Source organism: Microtus ochrogaster, linkage group LG2, assembly GCF_000317375.1.
Source record: "Microtus ochrogaster isolate Prairie Vole_2 linkage group LG2, MicOch1.0, whole genome shotgun sequence".
Lineage (NCBI taxonomy): Eukaryota > Metazoa > Chordata > Mammalia > Rodentia > Cricetidae > Microtus > Microtus ochrogaster.
In genome coordinates, this window is record NC_022028.1 from 7,862,204 (window position 1) to 7,879,386 (window position 17,183).

At 44.1% G+C, this 17,183-nt stretch overlaps 1 protein-coding gene across 2 annotated transcripts in view; it reads right to left on the reverse strand.

The window, feature by feature from the left end:
• Runx2 (runt related transcription factor 2) overlaps positions 1 to 17,183 on the reverse strand; it is a 215,444-nt gene that overhangs the window by 41,758 nt on the left and 156,503 nt on the right. Inside the window, exon 6 of one of the 2 annotated variants that reach the window (XM_005359818.3) lies at positions 12,664 to 12,837. The exons of the other annotated variant lie outside the window; for it this stretch is intronic. Coding sequence (XP_005359875.1) covers positions 12,664 to 12,837 — 174 coding nt within the window. The remainder of the gene's footprint in view (positions 1 to 12,663; positions 12,838 to 17,183) is intronic. 2 annotated transcript variants of the gene reach the window in all.

The following is a 17,183-nucleotide window of genomic DNA, read 5'->3' on the forward strand; positions in this document are numbered from 1 at the left end:
GAATCTAAAATGGCTGAAAGACACGTAAGGAAATGATCGACCTCCTTAGCCATCAGAGAAATGCAAATCAAAACAGCTCTGAGATTCCATCTTACACCTGTAAGAATGACCAAGATCAAAAACTCCAATGACAACTTATGCTGGAGAGGATATGGAGAAAAGGGAACACTCTTGCATTGCTGGTGGGAATACAAACTGATAGCCTTTGGATATCAGTATGGCGATTTCTCAGAAAATTAGGAAACAACCTACCTCAAGACCAGCAATACCACTTTTGGGTATATACCCAAAGGATGATCGATCATACCACAAGGACATATGCTCAACTATGTTCACAGCAGCTTTGTTTGTCACAGACAGAACCTGGAAACAACCTAAATGCCTCTCGACCGAAGAATGGTTAAAGAAGATGCGGAACATGTACACAATGGAGGTCTACACAGAGGAAAAAAACAACGACATCTTGAAATTTGCAGGCAAATGGATGGTTCTAGAAAAGATCATATTGAGTGAGGTAACCCAGACCCATAAAGACAAATATAATATGTACTCACTCACTCATAAGTGGCTTTTAGACATAAAGTAAAGAAAAATCAGCCTACAATTCACAGTCCCAGAGAAGCGAGACAACAACGATGTCTAAGAGACATATACATGGATCTAATCTACATGGAAAGTAGAAAAAAAAACACGATCTTATGAGTAAATTGGGAGTGGGGAGATCATAGGAGAGGGTAGAAGGGGAGAGGGGAGGAAGAAAGGGGGAGCAGAGAAAAATATGTAGCTCAATTAAAAAAGAAGAAATTCCAGAGAGCTCTGCTATGAACTGGCTATATGAAAAATACTTGGAAGTTCTTTCTGAATGTCATTAGGGTTAGGGAATGACAGGCAAAGTGCTTTGGCAAAACCTAATAGAAGAAGGATAAGGGAACCAGGGGTTACAAGCCTCTATCGATTAACACTTGGGTCATGTGTGAGTGTGGCTTTCCTAAGAATCACTCCCAAGGGACACACCACGGATGTGGTGCCAAGCTTCACAGAGATGGTAAGAACTGGGGTGCCACGGTCGAAGACCAGAGAAGCACATAAAAGCACTACCAGCAGAACTCTATAGAAAACAAGACAGCTGCAGAGATTTGCCTTCATTGCCTGCAGTAGCCGCAGGCTGCCGATGTGGAGTACAGTGAAGGCTTCTCCACGCTGCCACCCCTTGCCTTTATCCATTTTTCCTGTGTAAAGCTCAGGTGATCATTGGGGAAAATAGATAATTGAAGCTGCAGTGTAAAGAGAGAGCACACTACTTTAGAGCCATACCCAGGGTCAAATACAGAGAGAGCACACTGCTTTAGAGCCATACCCCCGGACCACTAACTCCAGGGTCAAATATAGCCACCTGCGTTAACAGCTAAGAGGATACGCGCATGATTATCTGTCCCCTTTCCAGCACATTGCAGTCATAATACACATTGTCACGACCATCCATATTTTCATACATAGACATTCCTAATTCAAAACAGTGAGCATGGAATAGTCAAGGTTATATGCTATGTCTTCTTCAAAACCCCTTTCGGCTAGCTTGGGTTTTTCGAATGAGCTTCCACACTCTGTCCAGACCCTCAAGACGGATGGGTAGAACACAAAGAGTTTCCTTCCCTTAACCATGCTGCTACAGACCAGCAACTTGCATTATCAGAGACTTGTTCTTCTCACAAAGTAAGAACGGCTCTGTCATGGTGGGAAGGATTTTGCCACCCGTAAGATGCTGTGGAAAGTGAGCCCCTAACACACAGTCTTTCCTGGGGAGAGCAGCTGCAGCGGAAATGGCAGAAGCCATGCAAAGCTGACTTGGGGTGACCGTGAAAGATAGTTGAGGGAAAACGACACAGAGAGGTGCCTTCCGCCACAGGACACTGCGGCTCGGCTCGTGCCAGAAAAGTCCAAGAATAGGATTCTGGCTTCTCATCTGGTTCCCAAACAAAGCAAACAGAATCGCTCGGTAGGAAACCAACCCAACTGATTCACAAAGCCATGAAGAGAAATTTGAGAAAAGAGTAGCAAGCAGGCTAAAACTGGGTGCTGTGTGGGCATGACAATGGGTTATGAAACAGCGGAAGGGGGGGGGGGAAGGGCTTAATAAATCCCAGGAGATAATAGCAAGGAAGAGACTAAGAAATGGTGGGTGCCGTCAAAGGTACTGTATGCTACAATATCATCTAGAAACAGGAACCAGAATCAAGCTATGCATCTCAGCAGGAGATGCCAGGGCTGTCGCAGTGACATCAACTCCATGCTGTGTAGGACTCACAACTGTCTTACAGAAAGGAGGGGCTCTCCTTGTGAAAAGAAAACCCCAAGACTCAGGAGGAACTGGCCTTAGCTCAACCTGGACCTCAGTGGTAAACGAGGAAAAGAGTAGGGCGTGAAGGAGAGCGCTCAGAATTTGACTTCTAATTGGAATACGGGGCTGGCTGAGGGGCATTACACTAAGTTCAAGCCAATACGGTCGTAGTAAATCCAGACTCAGATCAGGCTAGTGTCCATTAGGCTGGTCAGACAGAGCACCCAGAGTGTCGCACCCCGGGCACAGGAACACTTACTATCAGTTGGATGATGATTACCCAGGATTCTAAAATTTGTCCACCAGGCATTCATCATTCATTGAAAACCATTCATTCTCTACGGTGGTGCTGTGTGATGGATAAAAACAAAACTACCAAGCCCAACATCTGGAGTTTGCAGCTGGATAGGAGAGACTGCCAATGACATCGTCATCTGTGATAAGAAGGGGATAGCCATGACACTTGGGAATGTATGGCAGGAGAAACCTGGGCACCAGGCACAGCTTCCCTAAGGCCATGATGACTGAGCCAAGACCTGGTGAGGAGGCAGACGCCCAGATGATGTTTGTGTGGGGCTAAGAGGAGGCTGGGCAAAGGGATGGCAGGTATCTAGTTCCTGGGAAACTAGAGTTCTGGGAAGCAGAGTCGTCCTTTTGAGGACTTGACAGACAGTGTGCTTATGGGGACTGGCGGAAGTGGAGGAGAATGCAGAAGTGGGAGGGAGGAGCCAGGTGATGCGGAAGTTGCTGGCCGGTGCTAGAATCACAGGTCTTCACACTAAGTGCAACAGAAGGTCATCCCAGGTTGGGTTTTTGTTCTGCTTTATTTGTTTAATAGGGTGGCACAGCCAGTCATGCGTTTCCAAATCTCCCTCTGACAGCATCATAACAGAAACAGGGCAGAAATCAGGCCAAGGGGCCGACACAGGGAAGGGCATGCAGGGAAAACAGCAGCTGAAATCGACACCGAGGTGGAGTCCAGGGGCCGCATTTGGGAAACCCAGAAGCTAGCGGAAGACACTGAGTGGCCTTAACACATCATCTGACTATGGAATGGGACTCCCCAACATGCTCCAGGCTGGGTCAGGATTGGCTCTGGATGGGCAAGGCTATCCTGGGGTGCTTGACCAGGGGCATTTTTGTTGACCTCACCTCCTACACTCTGATCAAGGTTGAAGGACACTTTTAACAGGCTCCCCCGCCGATAAATAAAATGCATCGAAGTTGAGAGAAATGGGTGTATTTTTTTCACTTCTGACAGTTAGAAGGGAAAATTACACTGCCTCCTTTTGATTTAATCTTCCCTATCAAGAAGAATGTTTTCAAATAAAAGAGAAGCACAGACACACTGAAGAGGAAATGAAAGCCGAGAGAGGCAGGGTGATAAGGAGGAGCTGCTTTAGGTGAAGCCAAGACTCTGTTCCAAAATAAATTATGTCTTGGGATGTTGCAAGAATTTATGGCACCCATAGGCAAGGGGTATCTACCTGACAGGGCAGCTTCTAGAAAGTTCCTCTTTACCTGCATCAAGTACATCTCTCAATGACGCTATTGGTTGGCGATCTTCACTTCTCCCCATGGGATTACTACTCCAAGGTACAGGAGGATTTATAACTCTTTATTCTACCTTCTTTCTTCTGAAAATGTCTTAGCTGTTGGTAAGCATCTTAGATCTGACTAATATTTGGTAGACATTGCCAGTGTTAGCATGCTTCCGTCCACTGCAAACACTTAAATCCTGTTTGAAAGCCAATGTGCAAAGTGTGCTTCAGTCTTGATCTCCGTGTGACTCTGTGGGCAGAAGGGGCTCACTTCTAACTTGCCCCCAGAACTCCTAGAGCAACCAATTAGTAGAAAGCTCACCTGCCTCTTGTGTACCTGAACCTCGGCAAGACAGATGCTTCCTCTCTAATGTAATGTATAAAAGCAGCAAAGAGGCCTACCAGGGAGTGGTTACTAATACAGGCCATGGCCAGCTTTGAAGATGGCATCTAGTAGCATTCCACCCTAAATCTGACTGTTAACTTGACCAGAGTCTAGAAGGGTGAGAAGCAGTCTTTCCAAGATCTACAGGAGGTACAGTTGTGAGAAGTAATGACTGGATGAAGAATTTGAACCATAAGACAATCATACAAACACAGATGAGGATAGGAGAGGGACCTTCTGAATAAGTACACAAGGACAGGCTTGCTCTGGTCAACTGTGAGACAAGATGGATGGGAGTAAGTTCAACAGCAGAGTTTTCCACACAAAGTGCAAATCACTGAGTGGTGTGATCCCCCAAAGTCACCAGAATCGGTAATTAAAAGTCAACCCTTACTTTAAAACCTCAAAGTCTCTTTCCTCTTCGTTCACTCTGGTTATATCTCTGAACACAGAAGTTAACACTGCTCCCAAAACTTCCCACCCCTCCCCACTTAAAACCACCCTGCCAATTTTCTCTTCCAGAAACATACATTTCTGGTTTCAGCTCTGTGGATTTTAGAAATCTCCTCAGAACCCAATTTTTAGCCACTAAATAAGGCTGACAATACTGAAAACCTCTGCCAAAGTTGTTGTGTTAAATACCATTAAAGCAAATTGATTCCAAACTGTTAAAAACTGGACCCTGATGGAACAAAGCCCTAAAAAGATCAACTAGATGTTCATAAATGAGAGTGGTCTCATATGATTTTATTCCTGGAGTGTGCTTTCGTATATTAAATAACATATTCCATACAAATTAGTATCGAATGTTATATAGAGTGTGTTTGCATATTTTATATGTTCAATATAGTAAATTAAAAGTGGTTTAGAATACGTTTGAAATTATATAAATAAATTGCTGTTGTTATTCCTCCCCCATGGAAAAGCCGCAGAAACTTAACCATGATGAAAGTAAACTTCAGAGTAGCCAGGACAGACGCACCAGGGCCCTCTCCTGGATCTGCTGTCTAGCTGTGTATTTCCTTTGAATGTCGTCTCCTGAGCCTTTGGCCTACAGGCCATCACCGAAAGAAAAAGGAAGTGAGAAAGGTTCCTGGTAACTAATAAAGAGGGGTGGTACGCATGTGTTTGTATGTGTACATTACATACATGGACATAAAACCAACATGAAACTATAAGAAAACATAGGATGCCTTGGGAAAGAATGGAAGAAGGAAGTTGATGCTTTCCGGAAAAAGTCATAAGACATTCAACCAGGATGAAGCAAGCAGACTCCTCTGGTCACAGCTAAATGCCAGCTATGTATCTCCTGGTCCAGAGAGAGGAAAATACAAAGAAGAGTCTTTGGAACAAGAAATTGATTGCTCTCAGATAAGCAGCCCTCCCTGATTCTAGAAGCATCCTCAGAATGCTAGCACGCAATCAGAGCACTTCCTAGAAGTTTATGTGTGGACCTCCCGGGCAGGCTGAGCAGCAGCATAAGCCTGTAACCACCATCCCCTCACTGGAGCCCTGCTCTTTACAGACGGGAGCACAGCCTTTGCCAAAATGGTGCTTTTTACCTCAGAGGCTACCCCCAAACCTAACAGATGTGAGACAGTGTTCATACACAGGATTTGTGTTCTTTTTCTAAAAACGCCGATTGTGATTAGCAACTTCTCCAGTGAGATTTCCAGTTACACACACGGTCAAGGAAGCACCCTTCCCAAAGACTCTCAAAGGAAGAAGCCAGAGCAAGCTGGCCAGTGACTTCAGAAACAAGCACAGTGCCACCAATGGCAAACAGGACTACATCCAGTGGTGTGTCCTTGAGTTGGAGGTTCCTTTACAACCCATGGTGGGTGAGAGAGATAGAGTGGCCCCGAGCCTAGGCTCTCGCTTACTCCCTGCTGGTGGAATCCTGCAGCCACTCCGCCTCTCGTAGGTTCCTTCCCTGCCACACTTAGAGCCGCCATCACCACCCAAACCCATGTCAACTCCCAGCTTGCTTCCCGTTACAGAACCATGTAGTCACTCAGCACTTAGAGAATGGCAACTTGAGACACACACTGCCCAGCTGCGCTTTCCTGTTTCCGAGAGGATTATGTTGGGAAATGCCTCAGGACAGGCACAGTGGACGGAACCCAGGACAGCCAGCCTTGCACAGGCTGATTCCACGGGCATAGTTGGCTGCAGAGTGTTGACTCTTTTAGAGGAGCTTTGCTGGCTCAAGGGAACACAGAATCAGACCGGAGTGGAGAGAGATGACTTCAACTCCACTGAGGTAACTAATCCTGAAATTTATATCGCCTCAGACTATCTGGCAAACTGGGTTTTTTTTCCAGATATTCTTCTTTAAAAAGTATTACCATGAACACAAGCTTTACATAATACTTTAGTCACTAAACCTGATAATATTGCATATTAAAATACAAGTCAGATATTCCTAATATATCTCTTTTAAGACACTATCTTCCCTGGGGATCCTAAATACCTGGTGGAAAGAAGAAAAAGGAAGCTTTCACACGTGACATGTCACTTAGATGGTTCATGACATGTCCAATGTATTGGAGGTGCAGGTGACTTCCCACCAAAAATCTAAAACTCAGAAATGATGAATGCAGCAATGGAATCCAGTCATCCATAAAGTTCTTTTTTAAGAACGATCTTAAGGCATCAACAAGAGTTTTAAAGGAAAATTAGACACTTCTGAGGGATCCCTCTAAGAAAAGCATTTTCTCTGGCCACCCAAGATAATATCTAGTCAGACTGAAGAATGTCGTGGGCATGTGGCAATTAAGAGCACAAGGCCCCGAAACTATGTGCATCTGTCTTAAATCCTGTATTTAAAACTAACGGGAGTGGGATCCTGAATGAGTGGCTTTATTTCTTTGGCCCTCAGAATCTGCTATAATACTACCTACCTAAAAGACCCATTGTGTAAAGGGTGTGTGACTTAACCTCTTGGAACAATGCCTGGCTCGTGATATGCAACAATAAATGATAGCTAATAGGAATCCAATCAAATAGGAACTACAAAAATACTAAGTCTAGGATAATACTGAATCACACTTCCTAAAGAAATTAATGACCTGGTTAATTTCCAAACCAAAACAAACCAAACCAAAGTCACCAAGCCAAGGGCTTTCCTGAAGACAATAGGGACACAAAGATGAATAAAACATGGCCTTAGACTTTGAAAAGAGGGAAGTCTGATTGCAAGAGACAATATGCATACATGTAATTGTCCCCACAGGGAACGTGATGTAAGGGAGTGTTGCACAAGGTGGCACAGGGACGTGACTTGGAAAGTGGGTCAGAAGAGGCCTGGCAGAGGCCAGAGAGGGCAGAACTGATCCAAGTTTGGAACAAATAATGTCTTTGGTAAAACCATGAACAGAAGAATGTGCCAAACAAAGAAAAGTAGGAATACAATGACATATTACTAAAGAAACCATGAGTGAAACATCAAATGAGGGGCACACACATTCCACAAGGATAGCGCCACGGCCAATAATACGATGGCTCATCATTTAGTAGACGTTCAAGACTCTATTCCTGACTGAGGGAAAACTGAAAATGGAAGTCAGGGCGAAAACAAACCAACAGACAAACCCACCACCATCCTATATACTTTTAGCATCCACAACTGTGGAAAATGAATGTTCATTAAACATTTAACAAACGACTTCCCCAGTCTTCCCCCATGTCACAATGACATATGTCACAGATGTCCTCTAGCTGACTAGGTCGAAAAGCCTCGAGCTCTGTATTCCCCTCGGAATTGGCACAATCAGCTCTTGGAGTGGCATCCTGACCACACGCTTTCTACTTTTGGACCATGGGACGAAGCCTACACGGAGCACCTACACCGGTGCCATTTAAACATGTCCATGGTCAGAAAACGGCCTTCCCCTGGTTTCCATCCCTCAGCAGCACCGCACTGCACACAAAATCTCCCTGTGAAGACCTTCAAGACTCCCTGTGCCTTCACCTCCACCTGCATTTCTGAGCCATCCCCTTCGCATGAGCTCTCCCATCGCATGACCCGATGCTGTTCCTCACAGGCCAGCAGCCTTCAAAAGCTGCTTTTCCAAAGGCTCCTCGCCCAACTTTGCAAAGTTAGTCCCTTCCCTTCTTAAGCTGCTCTGCAGTCAGTGCCTCGTTTTATTTTCTCGGGCACTTATTATTTGAAATGATCTCTGTGTACTCTTTCTGCTCCTTTATTGCCTATAAATGTCAGGGAAATGTAAGCTAATGAGAAAGAACCAGGCTCCGTTATAAAAACATCGCCGTACAGATGATTACATGAACTAGAATGCCGATATGAAGTACTCCAAAGAGGTCATAAAATCCATATAAAAACTGCATCTATTTGATTTGCTTCTGATAATTCCTGACAGGCATCAAGCATCAATCCACTCCTGCATGAATGATTAAGAGAACAGCAGTACATACTCCCCGTGACGAGATGAACATTCCATCCCACCAAACCCAAGGGCTTGAAACACTAGAAATTACTTTTATGGAGAGTTGTGTCATACAGAGTATTTAAAGCAGCAACTGTCTTGAGGGACGGCATCCTCATCTCTGACATCCTCATCTCCACAGCCAATTGCCAAACACTGAATCAAAGGGGCTTGATGTTTGCAACAGACTAGGTGTTTCCTGATGCCAAGAGACAGGCAGCAGATGTCAGAATGATAAAAAAAGAGGCGGGGAGGAAGCAACTTCCCCAGGAAACTGTGGGGAGGCCCTGGTCCCTCAGGCAGAAAGAACATGAGCCATCAGAATCTTCAACAGAAGGACCCCACCAGCCGGGTACTGCAAAGAAGCCTGCCTACCACATGGCTAGAACCTCTGGCCCTAGGAACTGCAAAAGACGTTACATAGAGCTAATGATGAAATACTAAATGCTAAGGATTTCCTTGAATTTCGTTTTGCTGTTCTGGGACTTAGAAGTCATCTGCCTCTGATGTTGGGCAAGACAAAGGACTGTAGGTGACCACACAACCGTGGCCACCGTGTGCTGTTTGGAGATGATAATTCAAGAGTGCCCAAGTTAATGAGAGAGAGCCAGGTCCTGTCACAAACACCTCTGAACAGAGGATCACGTGAGCTAGAATGCACATACAAAATACTGCACAGATGTTACCATCCTAGGCAAGTCTCAAGAATATAAGTTATGCAGCTCCTTGTGGTGTGAAGCCAAATGGTTGAACTACATGGCGTTAATATAGAAATGTGATTTCTACCATTTCTTCACCTTCAGGAAACAAGAAGAGCCTAGATAAGAAATTAGAAAGTGCAGCCCGTGCTAACTAACCATTTGTGCACCAATTTCTTCTCAACTGGATTCTCATTGAGTCAGCAGTTAGTGAGACTCTACTTTGAAGAAGTTAACAATAGTAGAAAGACAAACGCACTTAAGCTAGGAAACAGGGCCATCCCTACGAACACTCAGATGATGGAGAAGAGCTTTTGGACAAGGTTCTTCCCCGGGGGGGGGGGTGCAGGAGATAATGAAGAGACCCCTAAGGAGGACTTCACGCTCATCAGCAGACGACAACTGTGAAAAGTGTGATGTGTGACAGCTTCTTCAATTAGACCAGAGGAAGGACAGCGTTTTCCCCACCCTCGGCACCGCTGGAGACAGACGGGGAGCTCTACATGCGCTCACAGGCACACGTATTAAGTAACCAAGAAGATGAGTCCAGAGATTAAATCTGCCTACTCATGGTGATGTAGCTACTGTCCTTGGTGCTTCTGGATTTCCTACTTATCTGGGTTCAGAGATCCATTGTATCCTTGACTACATGAAGGCATCTTTGTTATTTCCCTAACAAGGTGAGGGCATTTAAAGGAATGTAAAGTTTACCCAACTAAGAGCATAGTATGTCATGAATGTACATGTGTAAACATTGTACAACCAAGAACAGAGTACACCATGGATATACGTGTGTAAACTTTAAACCAAGAGCAGAGTGTGTCACAGATATACATGTGTAAATTTTACACAACCAAGAGAAGAATGTGCCATAGACATATGTGTACACCTTCATATTTGGGAAACTGCATAAAAGCTATTGTGGTCACAAGATGAGGAGGAGAAAACCAGCAACAACAGCTGATCTGCAACTAATTCCATGGGTACCATATCCCCTAAATGAAGAGCTAACATTTTATAGTATGAACTTCTATGATGCTATCAATTCTTTCATATTTTTATTTTAAGAAATATACTCGGAATATTCATTGTGCTGTCACTAATGAGCTGAGCAACTGCAAGCAAGGAACTCAACCTTCCTGACCCTCCCAAGAGGGTGGTGGAGAAAAGTTGCTGACTGGGGACAAATCAGCTCTGCAGAGGGGGCAGTCACACTCCTGGCCTTCTCTTATGCTCTGACCCCTCCCTATACACTCTTGGGTTCTCCGAGGTCATTCTTACATCTATGCATAGGAATACTGCTAACACTAGCTCTTCTCCACCATCTTTCCAATCTCTTGTTTAAATGGCACCTAAACCATTCAGGTTCTAAACTTCTGGAGCCTCCATGGGATGTCCCTTTTAGATTCAAACCTGCTAAGTGGCTCTAACATTAGCCAAGTTCAAAGGACCATTGTGAAGACCAAGAGTAGGAGACTGGAGAGATGGCTAAGCAGTTAACAGAACTTGTTGCTCCTACAGAGGATCCAAATTTGGTTCCCAGCACCCATATGGTGGCTCAGAACCATCTGCAACTCCAGTTTCTGGGAATCTGATGGCCTCTTCTGGGCTCTGAGAGTACTACATGCACATGGTACACATACCTACATGCAGGCAAACACTCATACACATAAAACTAAAGAAACTAAATATTAAAATCATTAGTCATTAATATGTTAAAATAGCTAAAGATTAGAACATAGAAATAAGAAATTAAAGTACCCTAGTGGTTAATAAAATTATACAATCTATGTATGGATTATATAAAATTATTCACAATTACAAATAATATATAAACACATACTTCTCTCTCCTCTCCTCTCCCCCCCCCTCTCTCTCACACACACACACACACACACACACATACACACACACACATGGTGTAAGAATTACTATAAGATGGCTATTTTGAATGTTAATCAATAATGAAGGTCCAGTTCTTTAAATACATAACAGTCACACGCTAGTGTGCATTTCCCCCTTGTACTTTGATCTTCCACATGCCTGGCACACATTTCAGCCTTCTGCTTCACACGCACTGTGTAAAGTTCCAGATAGGTTCAGCTGTGGCCGTTCTTCACGGAGCACTAACATTCTCCTATGGTGCAGATATCATGTGCTCGCCAAAGCACTGGCGCATGCTATTTTTCACAATTCTTTTTAAGCGCATGCTCACACAGGGGTGTTTATTTACTGAACACACCCACAGAAAGAAAAGGCTATTCTAAGGCGCTATCCAGGAACACATTTACAGAGCATGAGGCAGAGAGTAGAAAGAGCTAGGCTATGGACATGTATGTTTTGAGAGTACTGTAGATACTTAGATCTACACTACAGAGGAAACCCAGCCATGGAAAGCATATGCAATTTGGGCTTATTACATGTTTTGTTTTGACATGTTCTCACTAGTCTAGTCCACCTCTAGCAAAGACAGCAAGTAGATGATGTAACATTCTTTGACCTCTCAATATTTTTGATATGCAAATTAAAGATCTGCCATGATCCATACATTCTTGTGACTAAGGCCTCAAAGCCGCAATACTGGTCCTAAAAGAAGATCTGCTTTTGCACCTGTGGGGCAGAACACAAAAAGAGCTGGGACCTTAATGCATCACACATGAGTGATGAGATGATGCTGACATTAAGAAGAAACATAAAGTGAACAGCTCAGTGGAACATATAAAAAGAACACGGTGTGGAGAATCGGAGCTAAATGTGCACCCAAAGTTACTTCTGTCTACCTAAAGAGCCACTCATTGGCCTGCCTTAGAACTACCAATCAAGGCTTCCTGCTAGCCCTGGGTAATATTGAATCAAACTAAATGAAAAAGTTATCCGTGTAAGAAATTTAAACTCAAATCAGGGTCGGTGACACTAATCCTTCTAATCGCAAGGGTGGGATGTCCCCTGCAACACCTGGATACAATATAGAATTCTGTACACATTTTCCCAGAGCACAGCTCTCCCCATCCCACCGGAGTGCACATAACATCACTGCAAAGCACAGCAATAGCAGAAACCATCTCCCAATTTTTATCCCAAAGTGACTGAATGTCAAAATGGTCTTAATGAAGGAAGAAATCAATATCTTCACATCTCAATTCTTTAACAAGCCAATCCGCAGCTCCAGAAGTCATGAAATGAACACATCTTATCGTTAGCCCCTCACCCCCAGCCTGCCAGACTCCAAGTGAAACCTATGTGTCTGTCTTACCTGTAATCTGACTCTGTCCTTGTGGATTAAAAGGACTTGGTGCAGAGTTCAGGGAGGGCCGTGGGTTCTGAGGCGGGACACCTACTCTCATACTGGGATGAGGAATGCGCCCTAAATCACTGAGGCGGTCAGAGAACAAACTAGGTTTAGAGTCATCAAGCTTCTGTCTGTGCCCTGGAAACAGCAAATCATAAAATAAAAGCATATTAATTAGCTGAACAATTGACCATGCTGAATAGATATGTGAACATACATACTGGGTAGGGTAAGCCAAGGAATTATCAATACTGATATCTATTATGATGTGTCTATGCAAGCTGCTCTTTGGGCATTGTGGGGTGGTGAGCCTTCCTAATTCTATCGGTATAGAGAGAACAGAGGGTCCCAAGGATGACATGGAGTCAAGAGCTCAAGAGGAACTCTCTGGGTGCTCCCGGCCCTGTCAATAAAAAGATGAGAAAAATGAGTGTTCTCTAGGTCACCTTTCTAATTTCATGATGGGGGTTCCCCATCTGAAAGCTCAGGGAGTCTGCTACACTGTCACCAACCTGGGGCAGAGTCAGGGGCAAACACATTTTTTGAAGACCAATTTCCATAGTGGCTACAGTGACTTTTCTTTCTTATGCTACAGCTACGTACCTACCCTTGCAGAAAAAAATAAAACTCAAAAGGGAAAACAGAAAAGAAAGGAAGAGAAAAGAGAAGAAAGCAGGAAAGGAGGGGATGGGTAGAAGAAGGGCAGAGACAGAACATAAGCAAAGAAAATCGAATTGTCAAAGCAGAGTTGTGTATTGTGAGATGTGCCGAAGCCCCAGAACATGCAATGAACCCTGGTAAGTCACACAGAATATGTTCCATTTTAAATACACTACTGTAGTTTTATATGAGGAAATGGAAAATACTGGTGGGCTAAATAGGTGAATGTGACCACACATTATTAGAGAGAGAGAGAGAGAGAGAGAGAGAGAGAGAGAGCGCTTTTCTTCTGGTTTATTTAAGTTGTAAAGCAACAAAACACTGAGTGTTAAAGAAATGTGCAAATTAAAACAGATGCACTGAAACATCTTCAAAAATCACCAACTCATCCATTCAAAGGAATGTAGTAGTGTCATGACCCAGGGACAGAGCATGGCTGTGCACCTAATTTGAGAGCAGAGCGTTAGATGCTAGCAGCCCCTATCTGCTGCTCAGCACTTTGGAACGCATGCACAAGCAGCTGGTGCAAGGAATGTCATTGGAACAATGGCTAGATGAAAAAATGCATTCGCTAGCAAAACTGAGGGAATTTGTATTATTACTCATCAAAAAAAAAAAACACTGAATGTGTATTGTTAATAACCTGGGGAATGGGTGTCTGCCACTACTCTAAGTGCTGGGACATTTTACCTTCCCCTTCACATGGGACAAGGAGAATAAATGTATCAGGAGAGGGTTAAGTTGAACATTAGAATTCCCCAACTATAAGCTGTCTTCATAAGACAAATTCCTTATTTTATTTGCCCCAAAATGTATTTTCCTGTCTCCCTTTTCATTGCCTACCCAGCCCAAAGAAAACAGACAGGAAGCCAAGGCTTGGTAATATGAGTGTAGCTGTCTCCACAGCCAAACATGTTCCAACTGAGCCCATTAACTGAAATGTACCCACCACCCTATTTCCTGCCAGTGTGTGTTTTGGGCATTGGCTGTAACAGAAGGACTAGACCTAGTTGAAAACATGATCAGGAAAAAAACAAAGGAAATCCGTTGTTAATTGTTGTTTCCCCCCACTTTATACAGATCACAAATAGATTTTAGAAACATAAGGGTTTTTAGAGGTGACCTGAAACAGCCCCTAGACCCCAGCTAATAGATCATGCACAGATGAAGAGACCGAGACCGGCTCAGGCAGGGTAACAAGGTCATGGCCCTCCATTATTGGCTAACTTGGCGAGGCTGAGGCTCCAGCCCTAACTGTATGAGGCAAGCTTTCTATTCATCATGAGGGACCAGCAATGTTGGCTTTCTATCTTCCTCTTTGAGTTGTCTCTTGTGACTCAAAGTGCCTAAAACACTTAAGAAGTCAGCCCATGAAGTATCAAGACTAGTTTTCAACATAAGTAGCAAGAGTGGTCAATTACAAAAATAACTTATTTGTTACCAAAAATAAATGGCTGTAGCTTAAATACTGAACTTCTATTCATACAGCTCTCTGGGTCTGGCTAATTTCACAATAGAATTATTATATAAATACTTGTCACAGTCAGATTCATATAATCTCTCTGTCCCTGTCTCCTCCCCCATCTATAATTTTTTGACACAGCAATAAATGCTTATGGAATTGTTTGGTAAGTTATTTTTTAATGAGCCACTGTTTGGAGTGGTGAATTCCCTGAGGGTTGTGAGAAGGCTGTGTGATCTCCCACGGACACTTGTACACTGGGACGTGAGTTCAGTGTGTGCAGGTGTGGGCACATTTTTATTTACTATTAGCCTAACGTTATGCCGAATGCTTGCCTAACGCAGGCAAGAGGAAAGGGCTTTGAATAGCCCTTTGATGTGAAAATTTCTAAGAAGCAAGAAAAACTTTAAAGTTTCAGTGACTTTTAAGAATCATCCTCAAAGACAGCAGCTACCATGAATCCACAGACAACCTAGAATAATCTACAGAGCTTCAAACAGAAGATGCCAATATATAAAAGCATTTATATGTAAAATGCATTTTCTTTGTGTTTCTCTACCCTCTCCTAGCAGCCGCCACAACTAAAACAAGATTCTTACAGCACAATGCCAAGCAAAAGCCAAACAGGTTCTTCATCTTTCAACCATGACAAATAGCGGCCGCCGCTAAACCACATCAGGGTGTACTCCAGTGACGGACGAAAGATGTGCTGGAATCATCGGCACCCGGGCGATCCTTTCAGACACTCAGAACACAGGGGACAAAGGAGTCACAGACTCAGACAAGGACAGAGTAATTGGTCGTGTTGTCTGGAGGACTGAGTGTTACTCATCCCCAAGGAGAAGCTGTTCCCAGCGGGAGGCAGACGCAAAGAGTGGGCAGCTCTTAGACAGCTGCTCTGGGCGAAAGACTAGGAACTGGAGCGGGGGCTTAGCTCAGTAGATAAAGCACCTACCTGCCATGCAAGCATTGGGACCAGAGTTCAGATCCCAGAACCTAGGAGTGTGGGTGAGCATGAGGGCCCACAGAGTTCTAGCACTCAGAAGACACAGACAAGAGATCTCTAGAGCAAACTGGCTAGCAAGACTACCCTATACCGGTGAGCTCTGGGTTCAAGTGGGAGACCCTGCTTCAGTGCATTAGGTGGACAGCAACTGAAGAAGAATCCTGACATCAACCTCAGACCTCCACATGGACACACACAGAGAGACACACAAGAGCACACACATGAAAACTGATCTGCACAGCTCATTCAAATCACACACATATATGGGGGCACTATATAAAAGCATGGTCCTGGAACCTCTCGTCTAGCTGAATCATCTCCTGACGGAAGTCACCCTTCCAGACTGGCAGAATAGGAAAAGGCTCCCTCAAGCTCTGAATGATATGGGCATCCAGATCCCAGAGTGGGTTAAATTAAACTCTTAGGGTAGGTTATGGAGGGAAGTTGCCTTTTTTTTTAAAGCCTCGCATGCTTTAATATGCAGGCAGGGCTGAAAAAAACCACTACTCAAGATAGTCCAAGATCCAGCACGAATGCTAGCCATCCACACCAATGATTTCTCCATTTCCAGACGGAGCCCTGTCTTCGGTCCTGAGTTCCAGGTTTCTATCTCCCATTGCCTCCTTGGCAGATGCCCTGGGATGTATCACACTCAAAACAGAATTCTTGGGTCTCTCTCCATAGCATCCTATTGCTTCGATGGAATGCCTAATATCAATGGCCATCACTGGCCACTCGCTTGCCGGCAGTCAAGAACGGAGATATTCTCCTTGGTCCCCACTCCCCACATGGAGTCCACCATCACGTCCTGGCCTTTCTGTCTTGAGACTCCATCTCCTATCTACTCAGTTCCCTTCATTTCTCCCAGCACAACCCTAGCCTCAGTGCCTACCTAACTCTCTGAGTGTCTGGCATTGTCTGCTTTGAAGTTTCCCATATTCCTGAGATAAAAATCTTCTTGGTTTTTCTGTATGGCCCCCTCCTTCTTGCTTAGGTTTAGCATGAATACCACCTCCTTTGAGAGGCCTGGCCTGCTTCCAATAACCAAAATATGTTCCCACCCTCTTGAGCACAGCCTTTCTTTATTTCCTTTGTGGCAGTTGTCACAATCTGTAATTATCTTGTATATTTATTTGCCCCTCCGCAGAGATTCCACATCCCATGAGAATGAGTGCCCTGTCCCTTGGGTACAGCTGGATTCTCACAATCTACTCAGTGCCTGCCATACAGTAGGTATTCAATGAATATTTATGAAAGCAAAGAAAATATGAAGATGAGAAATGCCTTGATTCGGAGAAAATTTACTGATACAGGGTATCATATTACAACACTATCCCTAAAAAAAAAAAAAAAAAA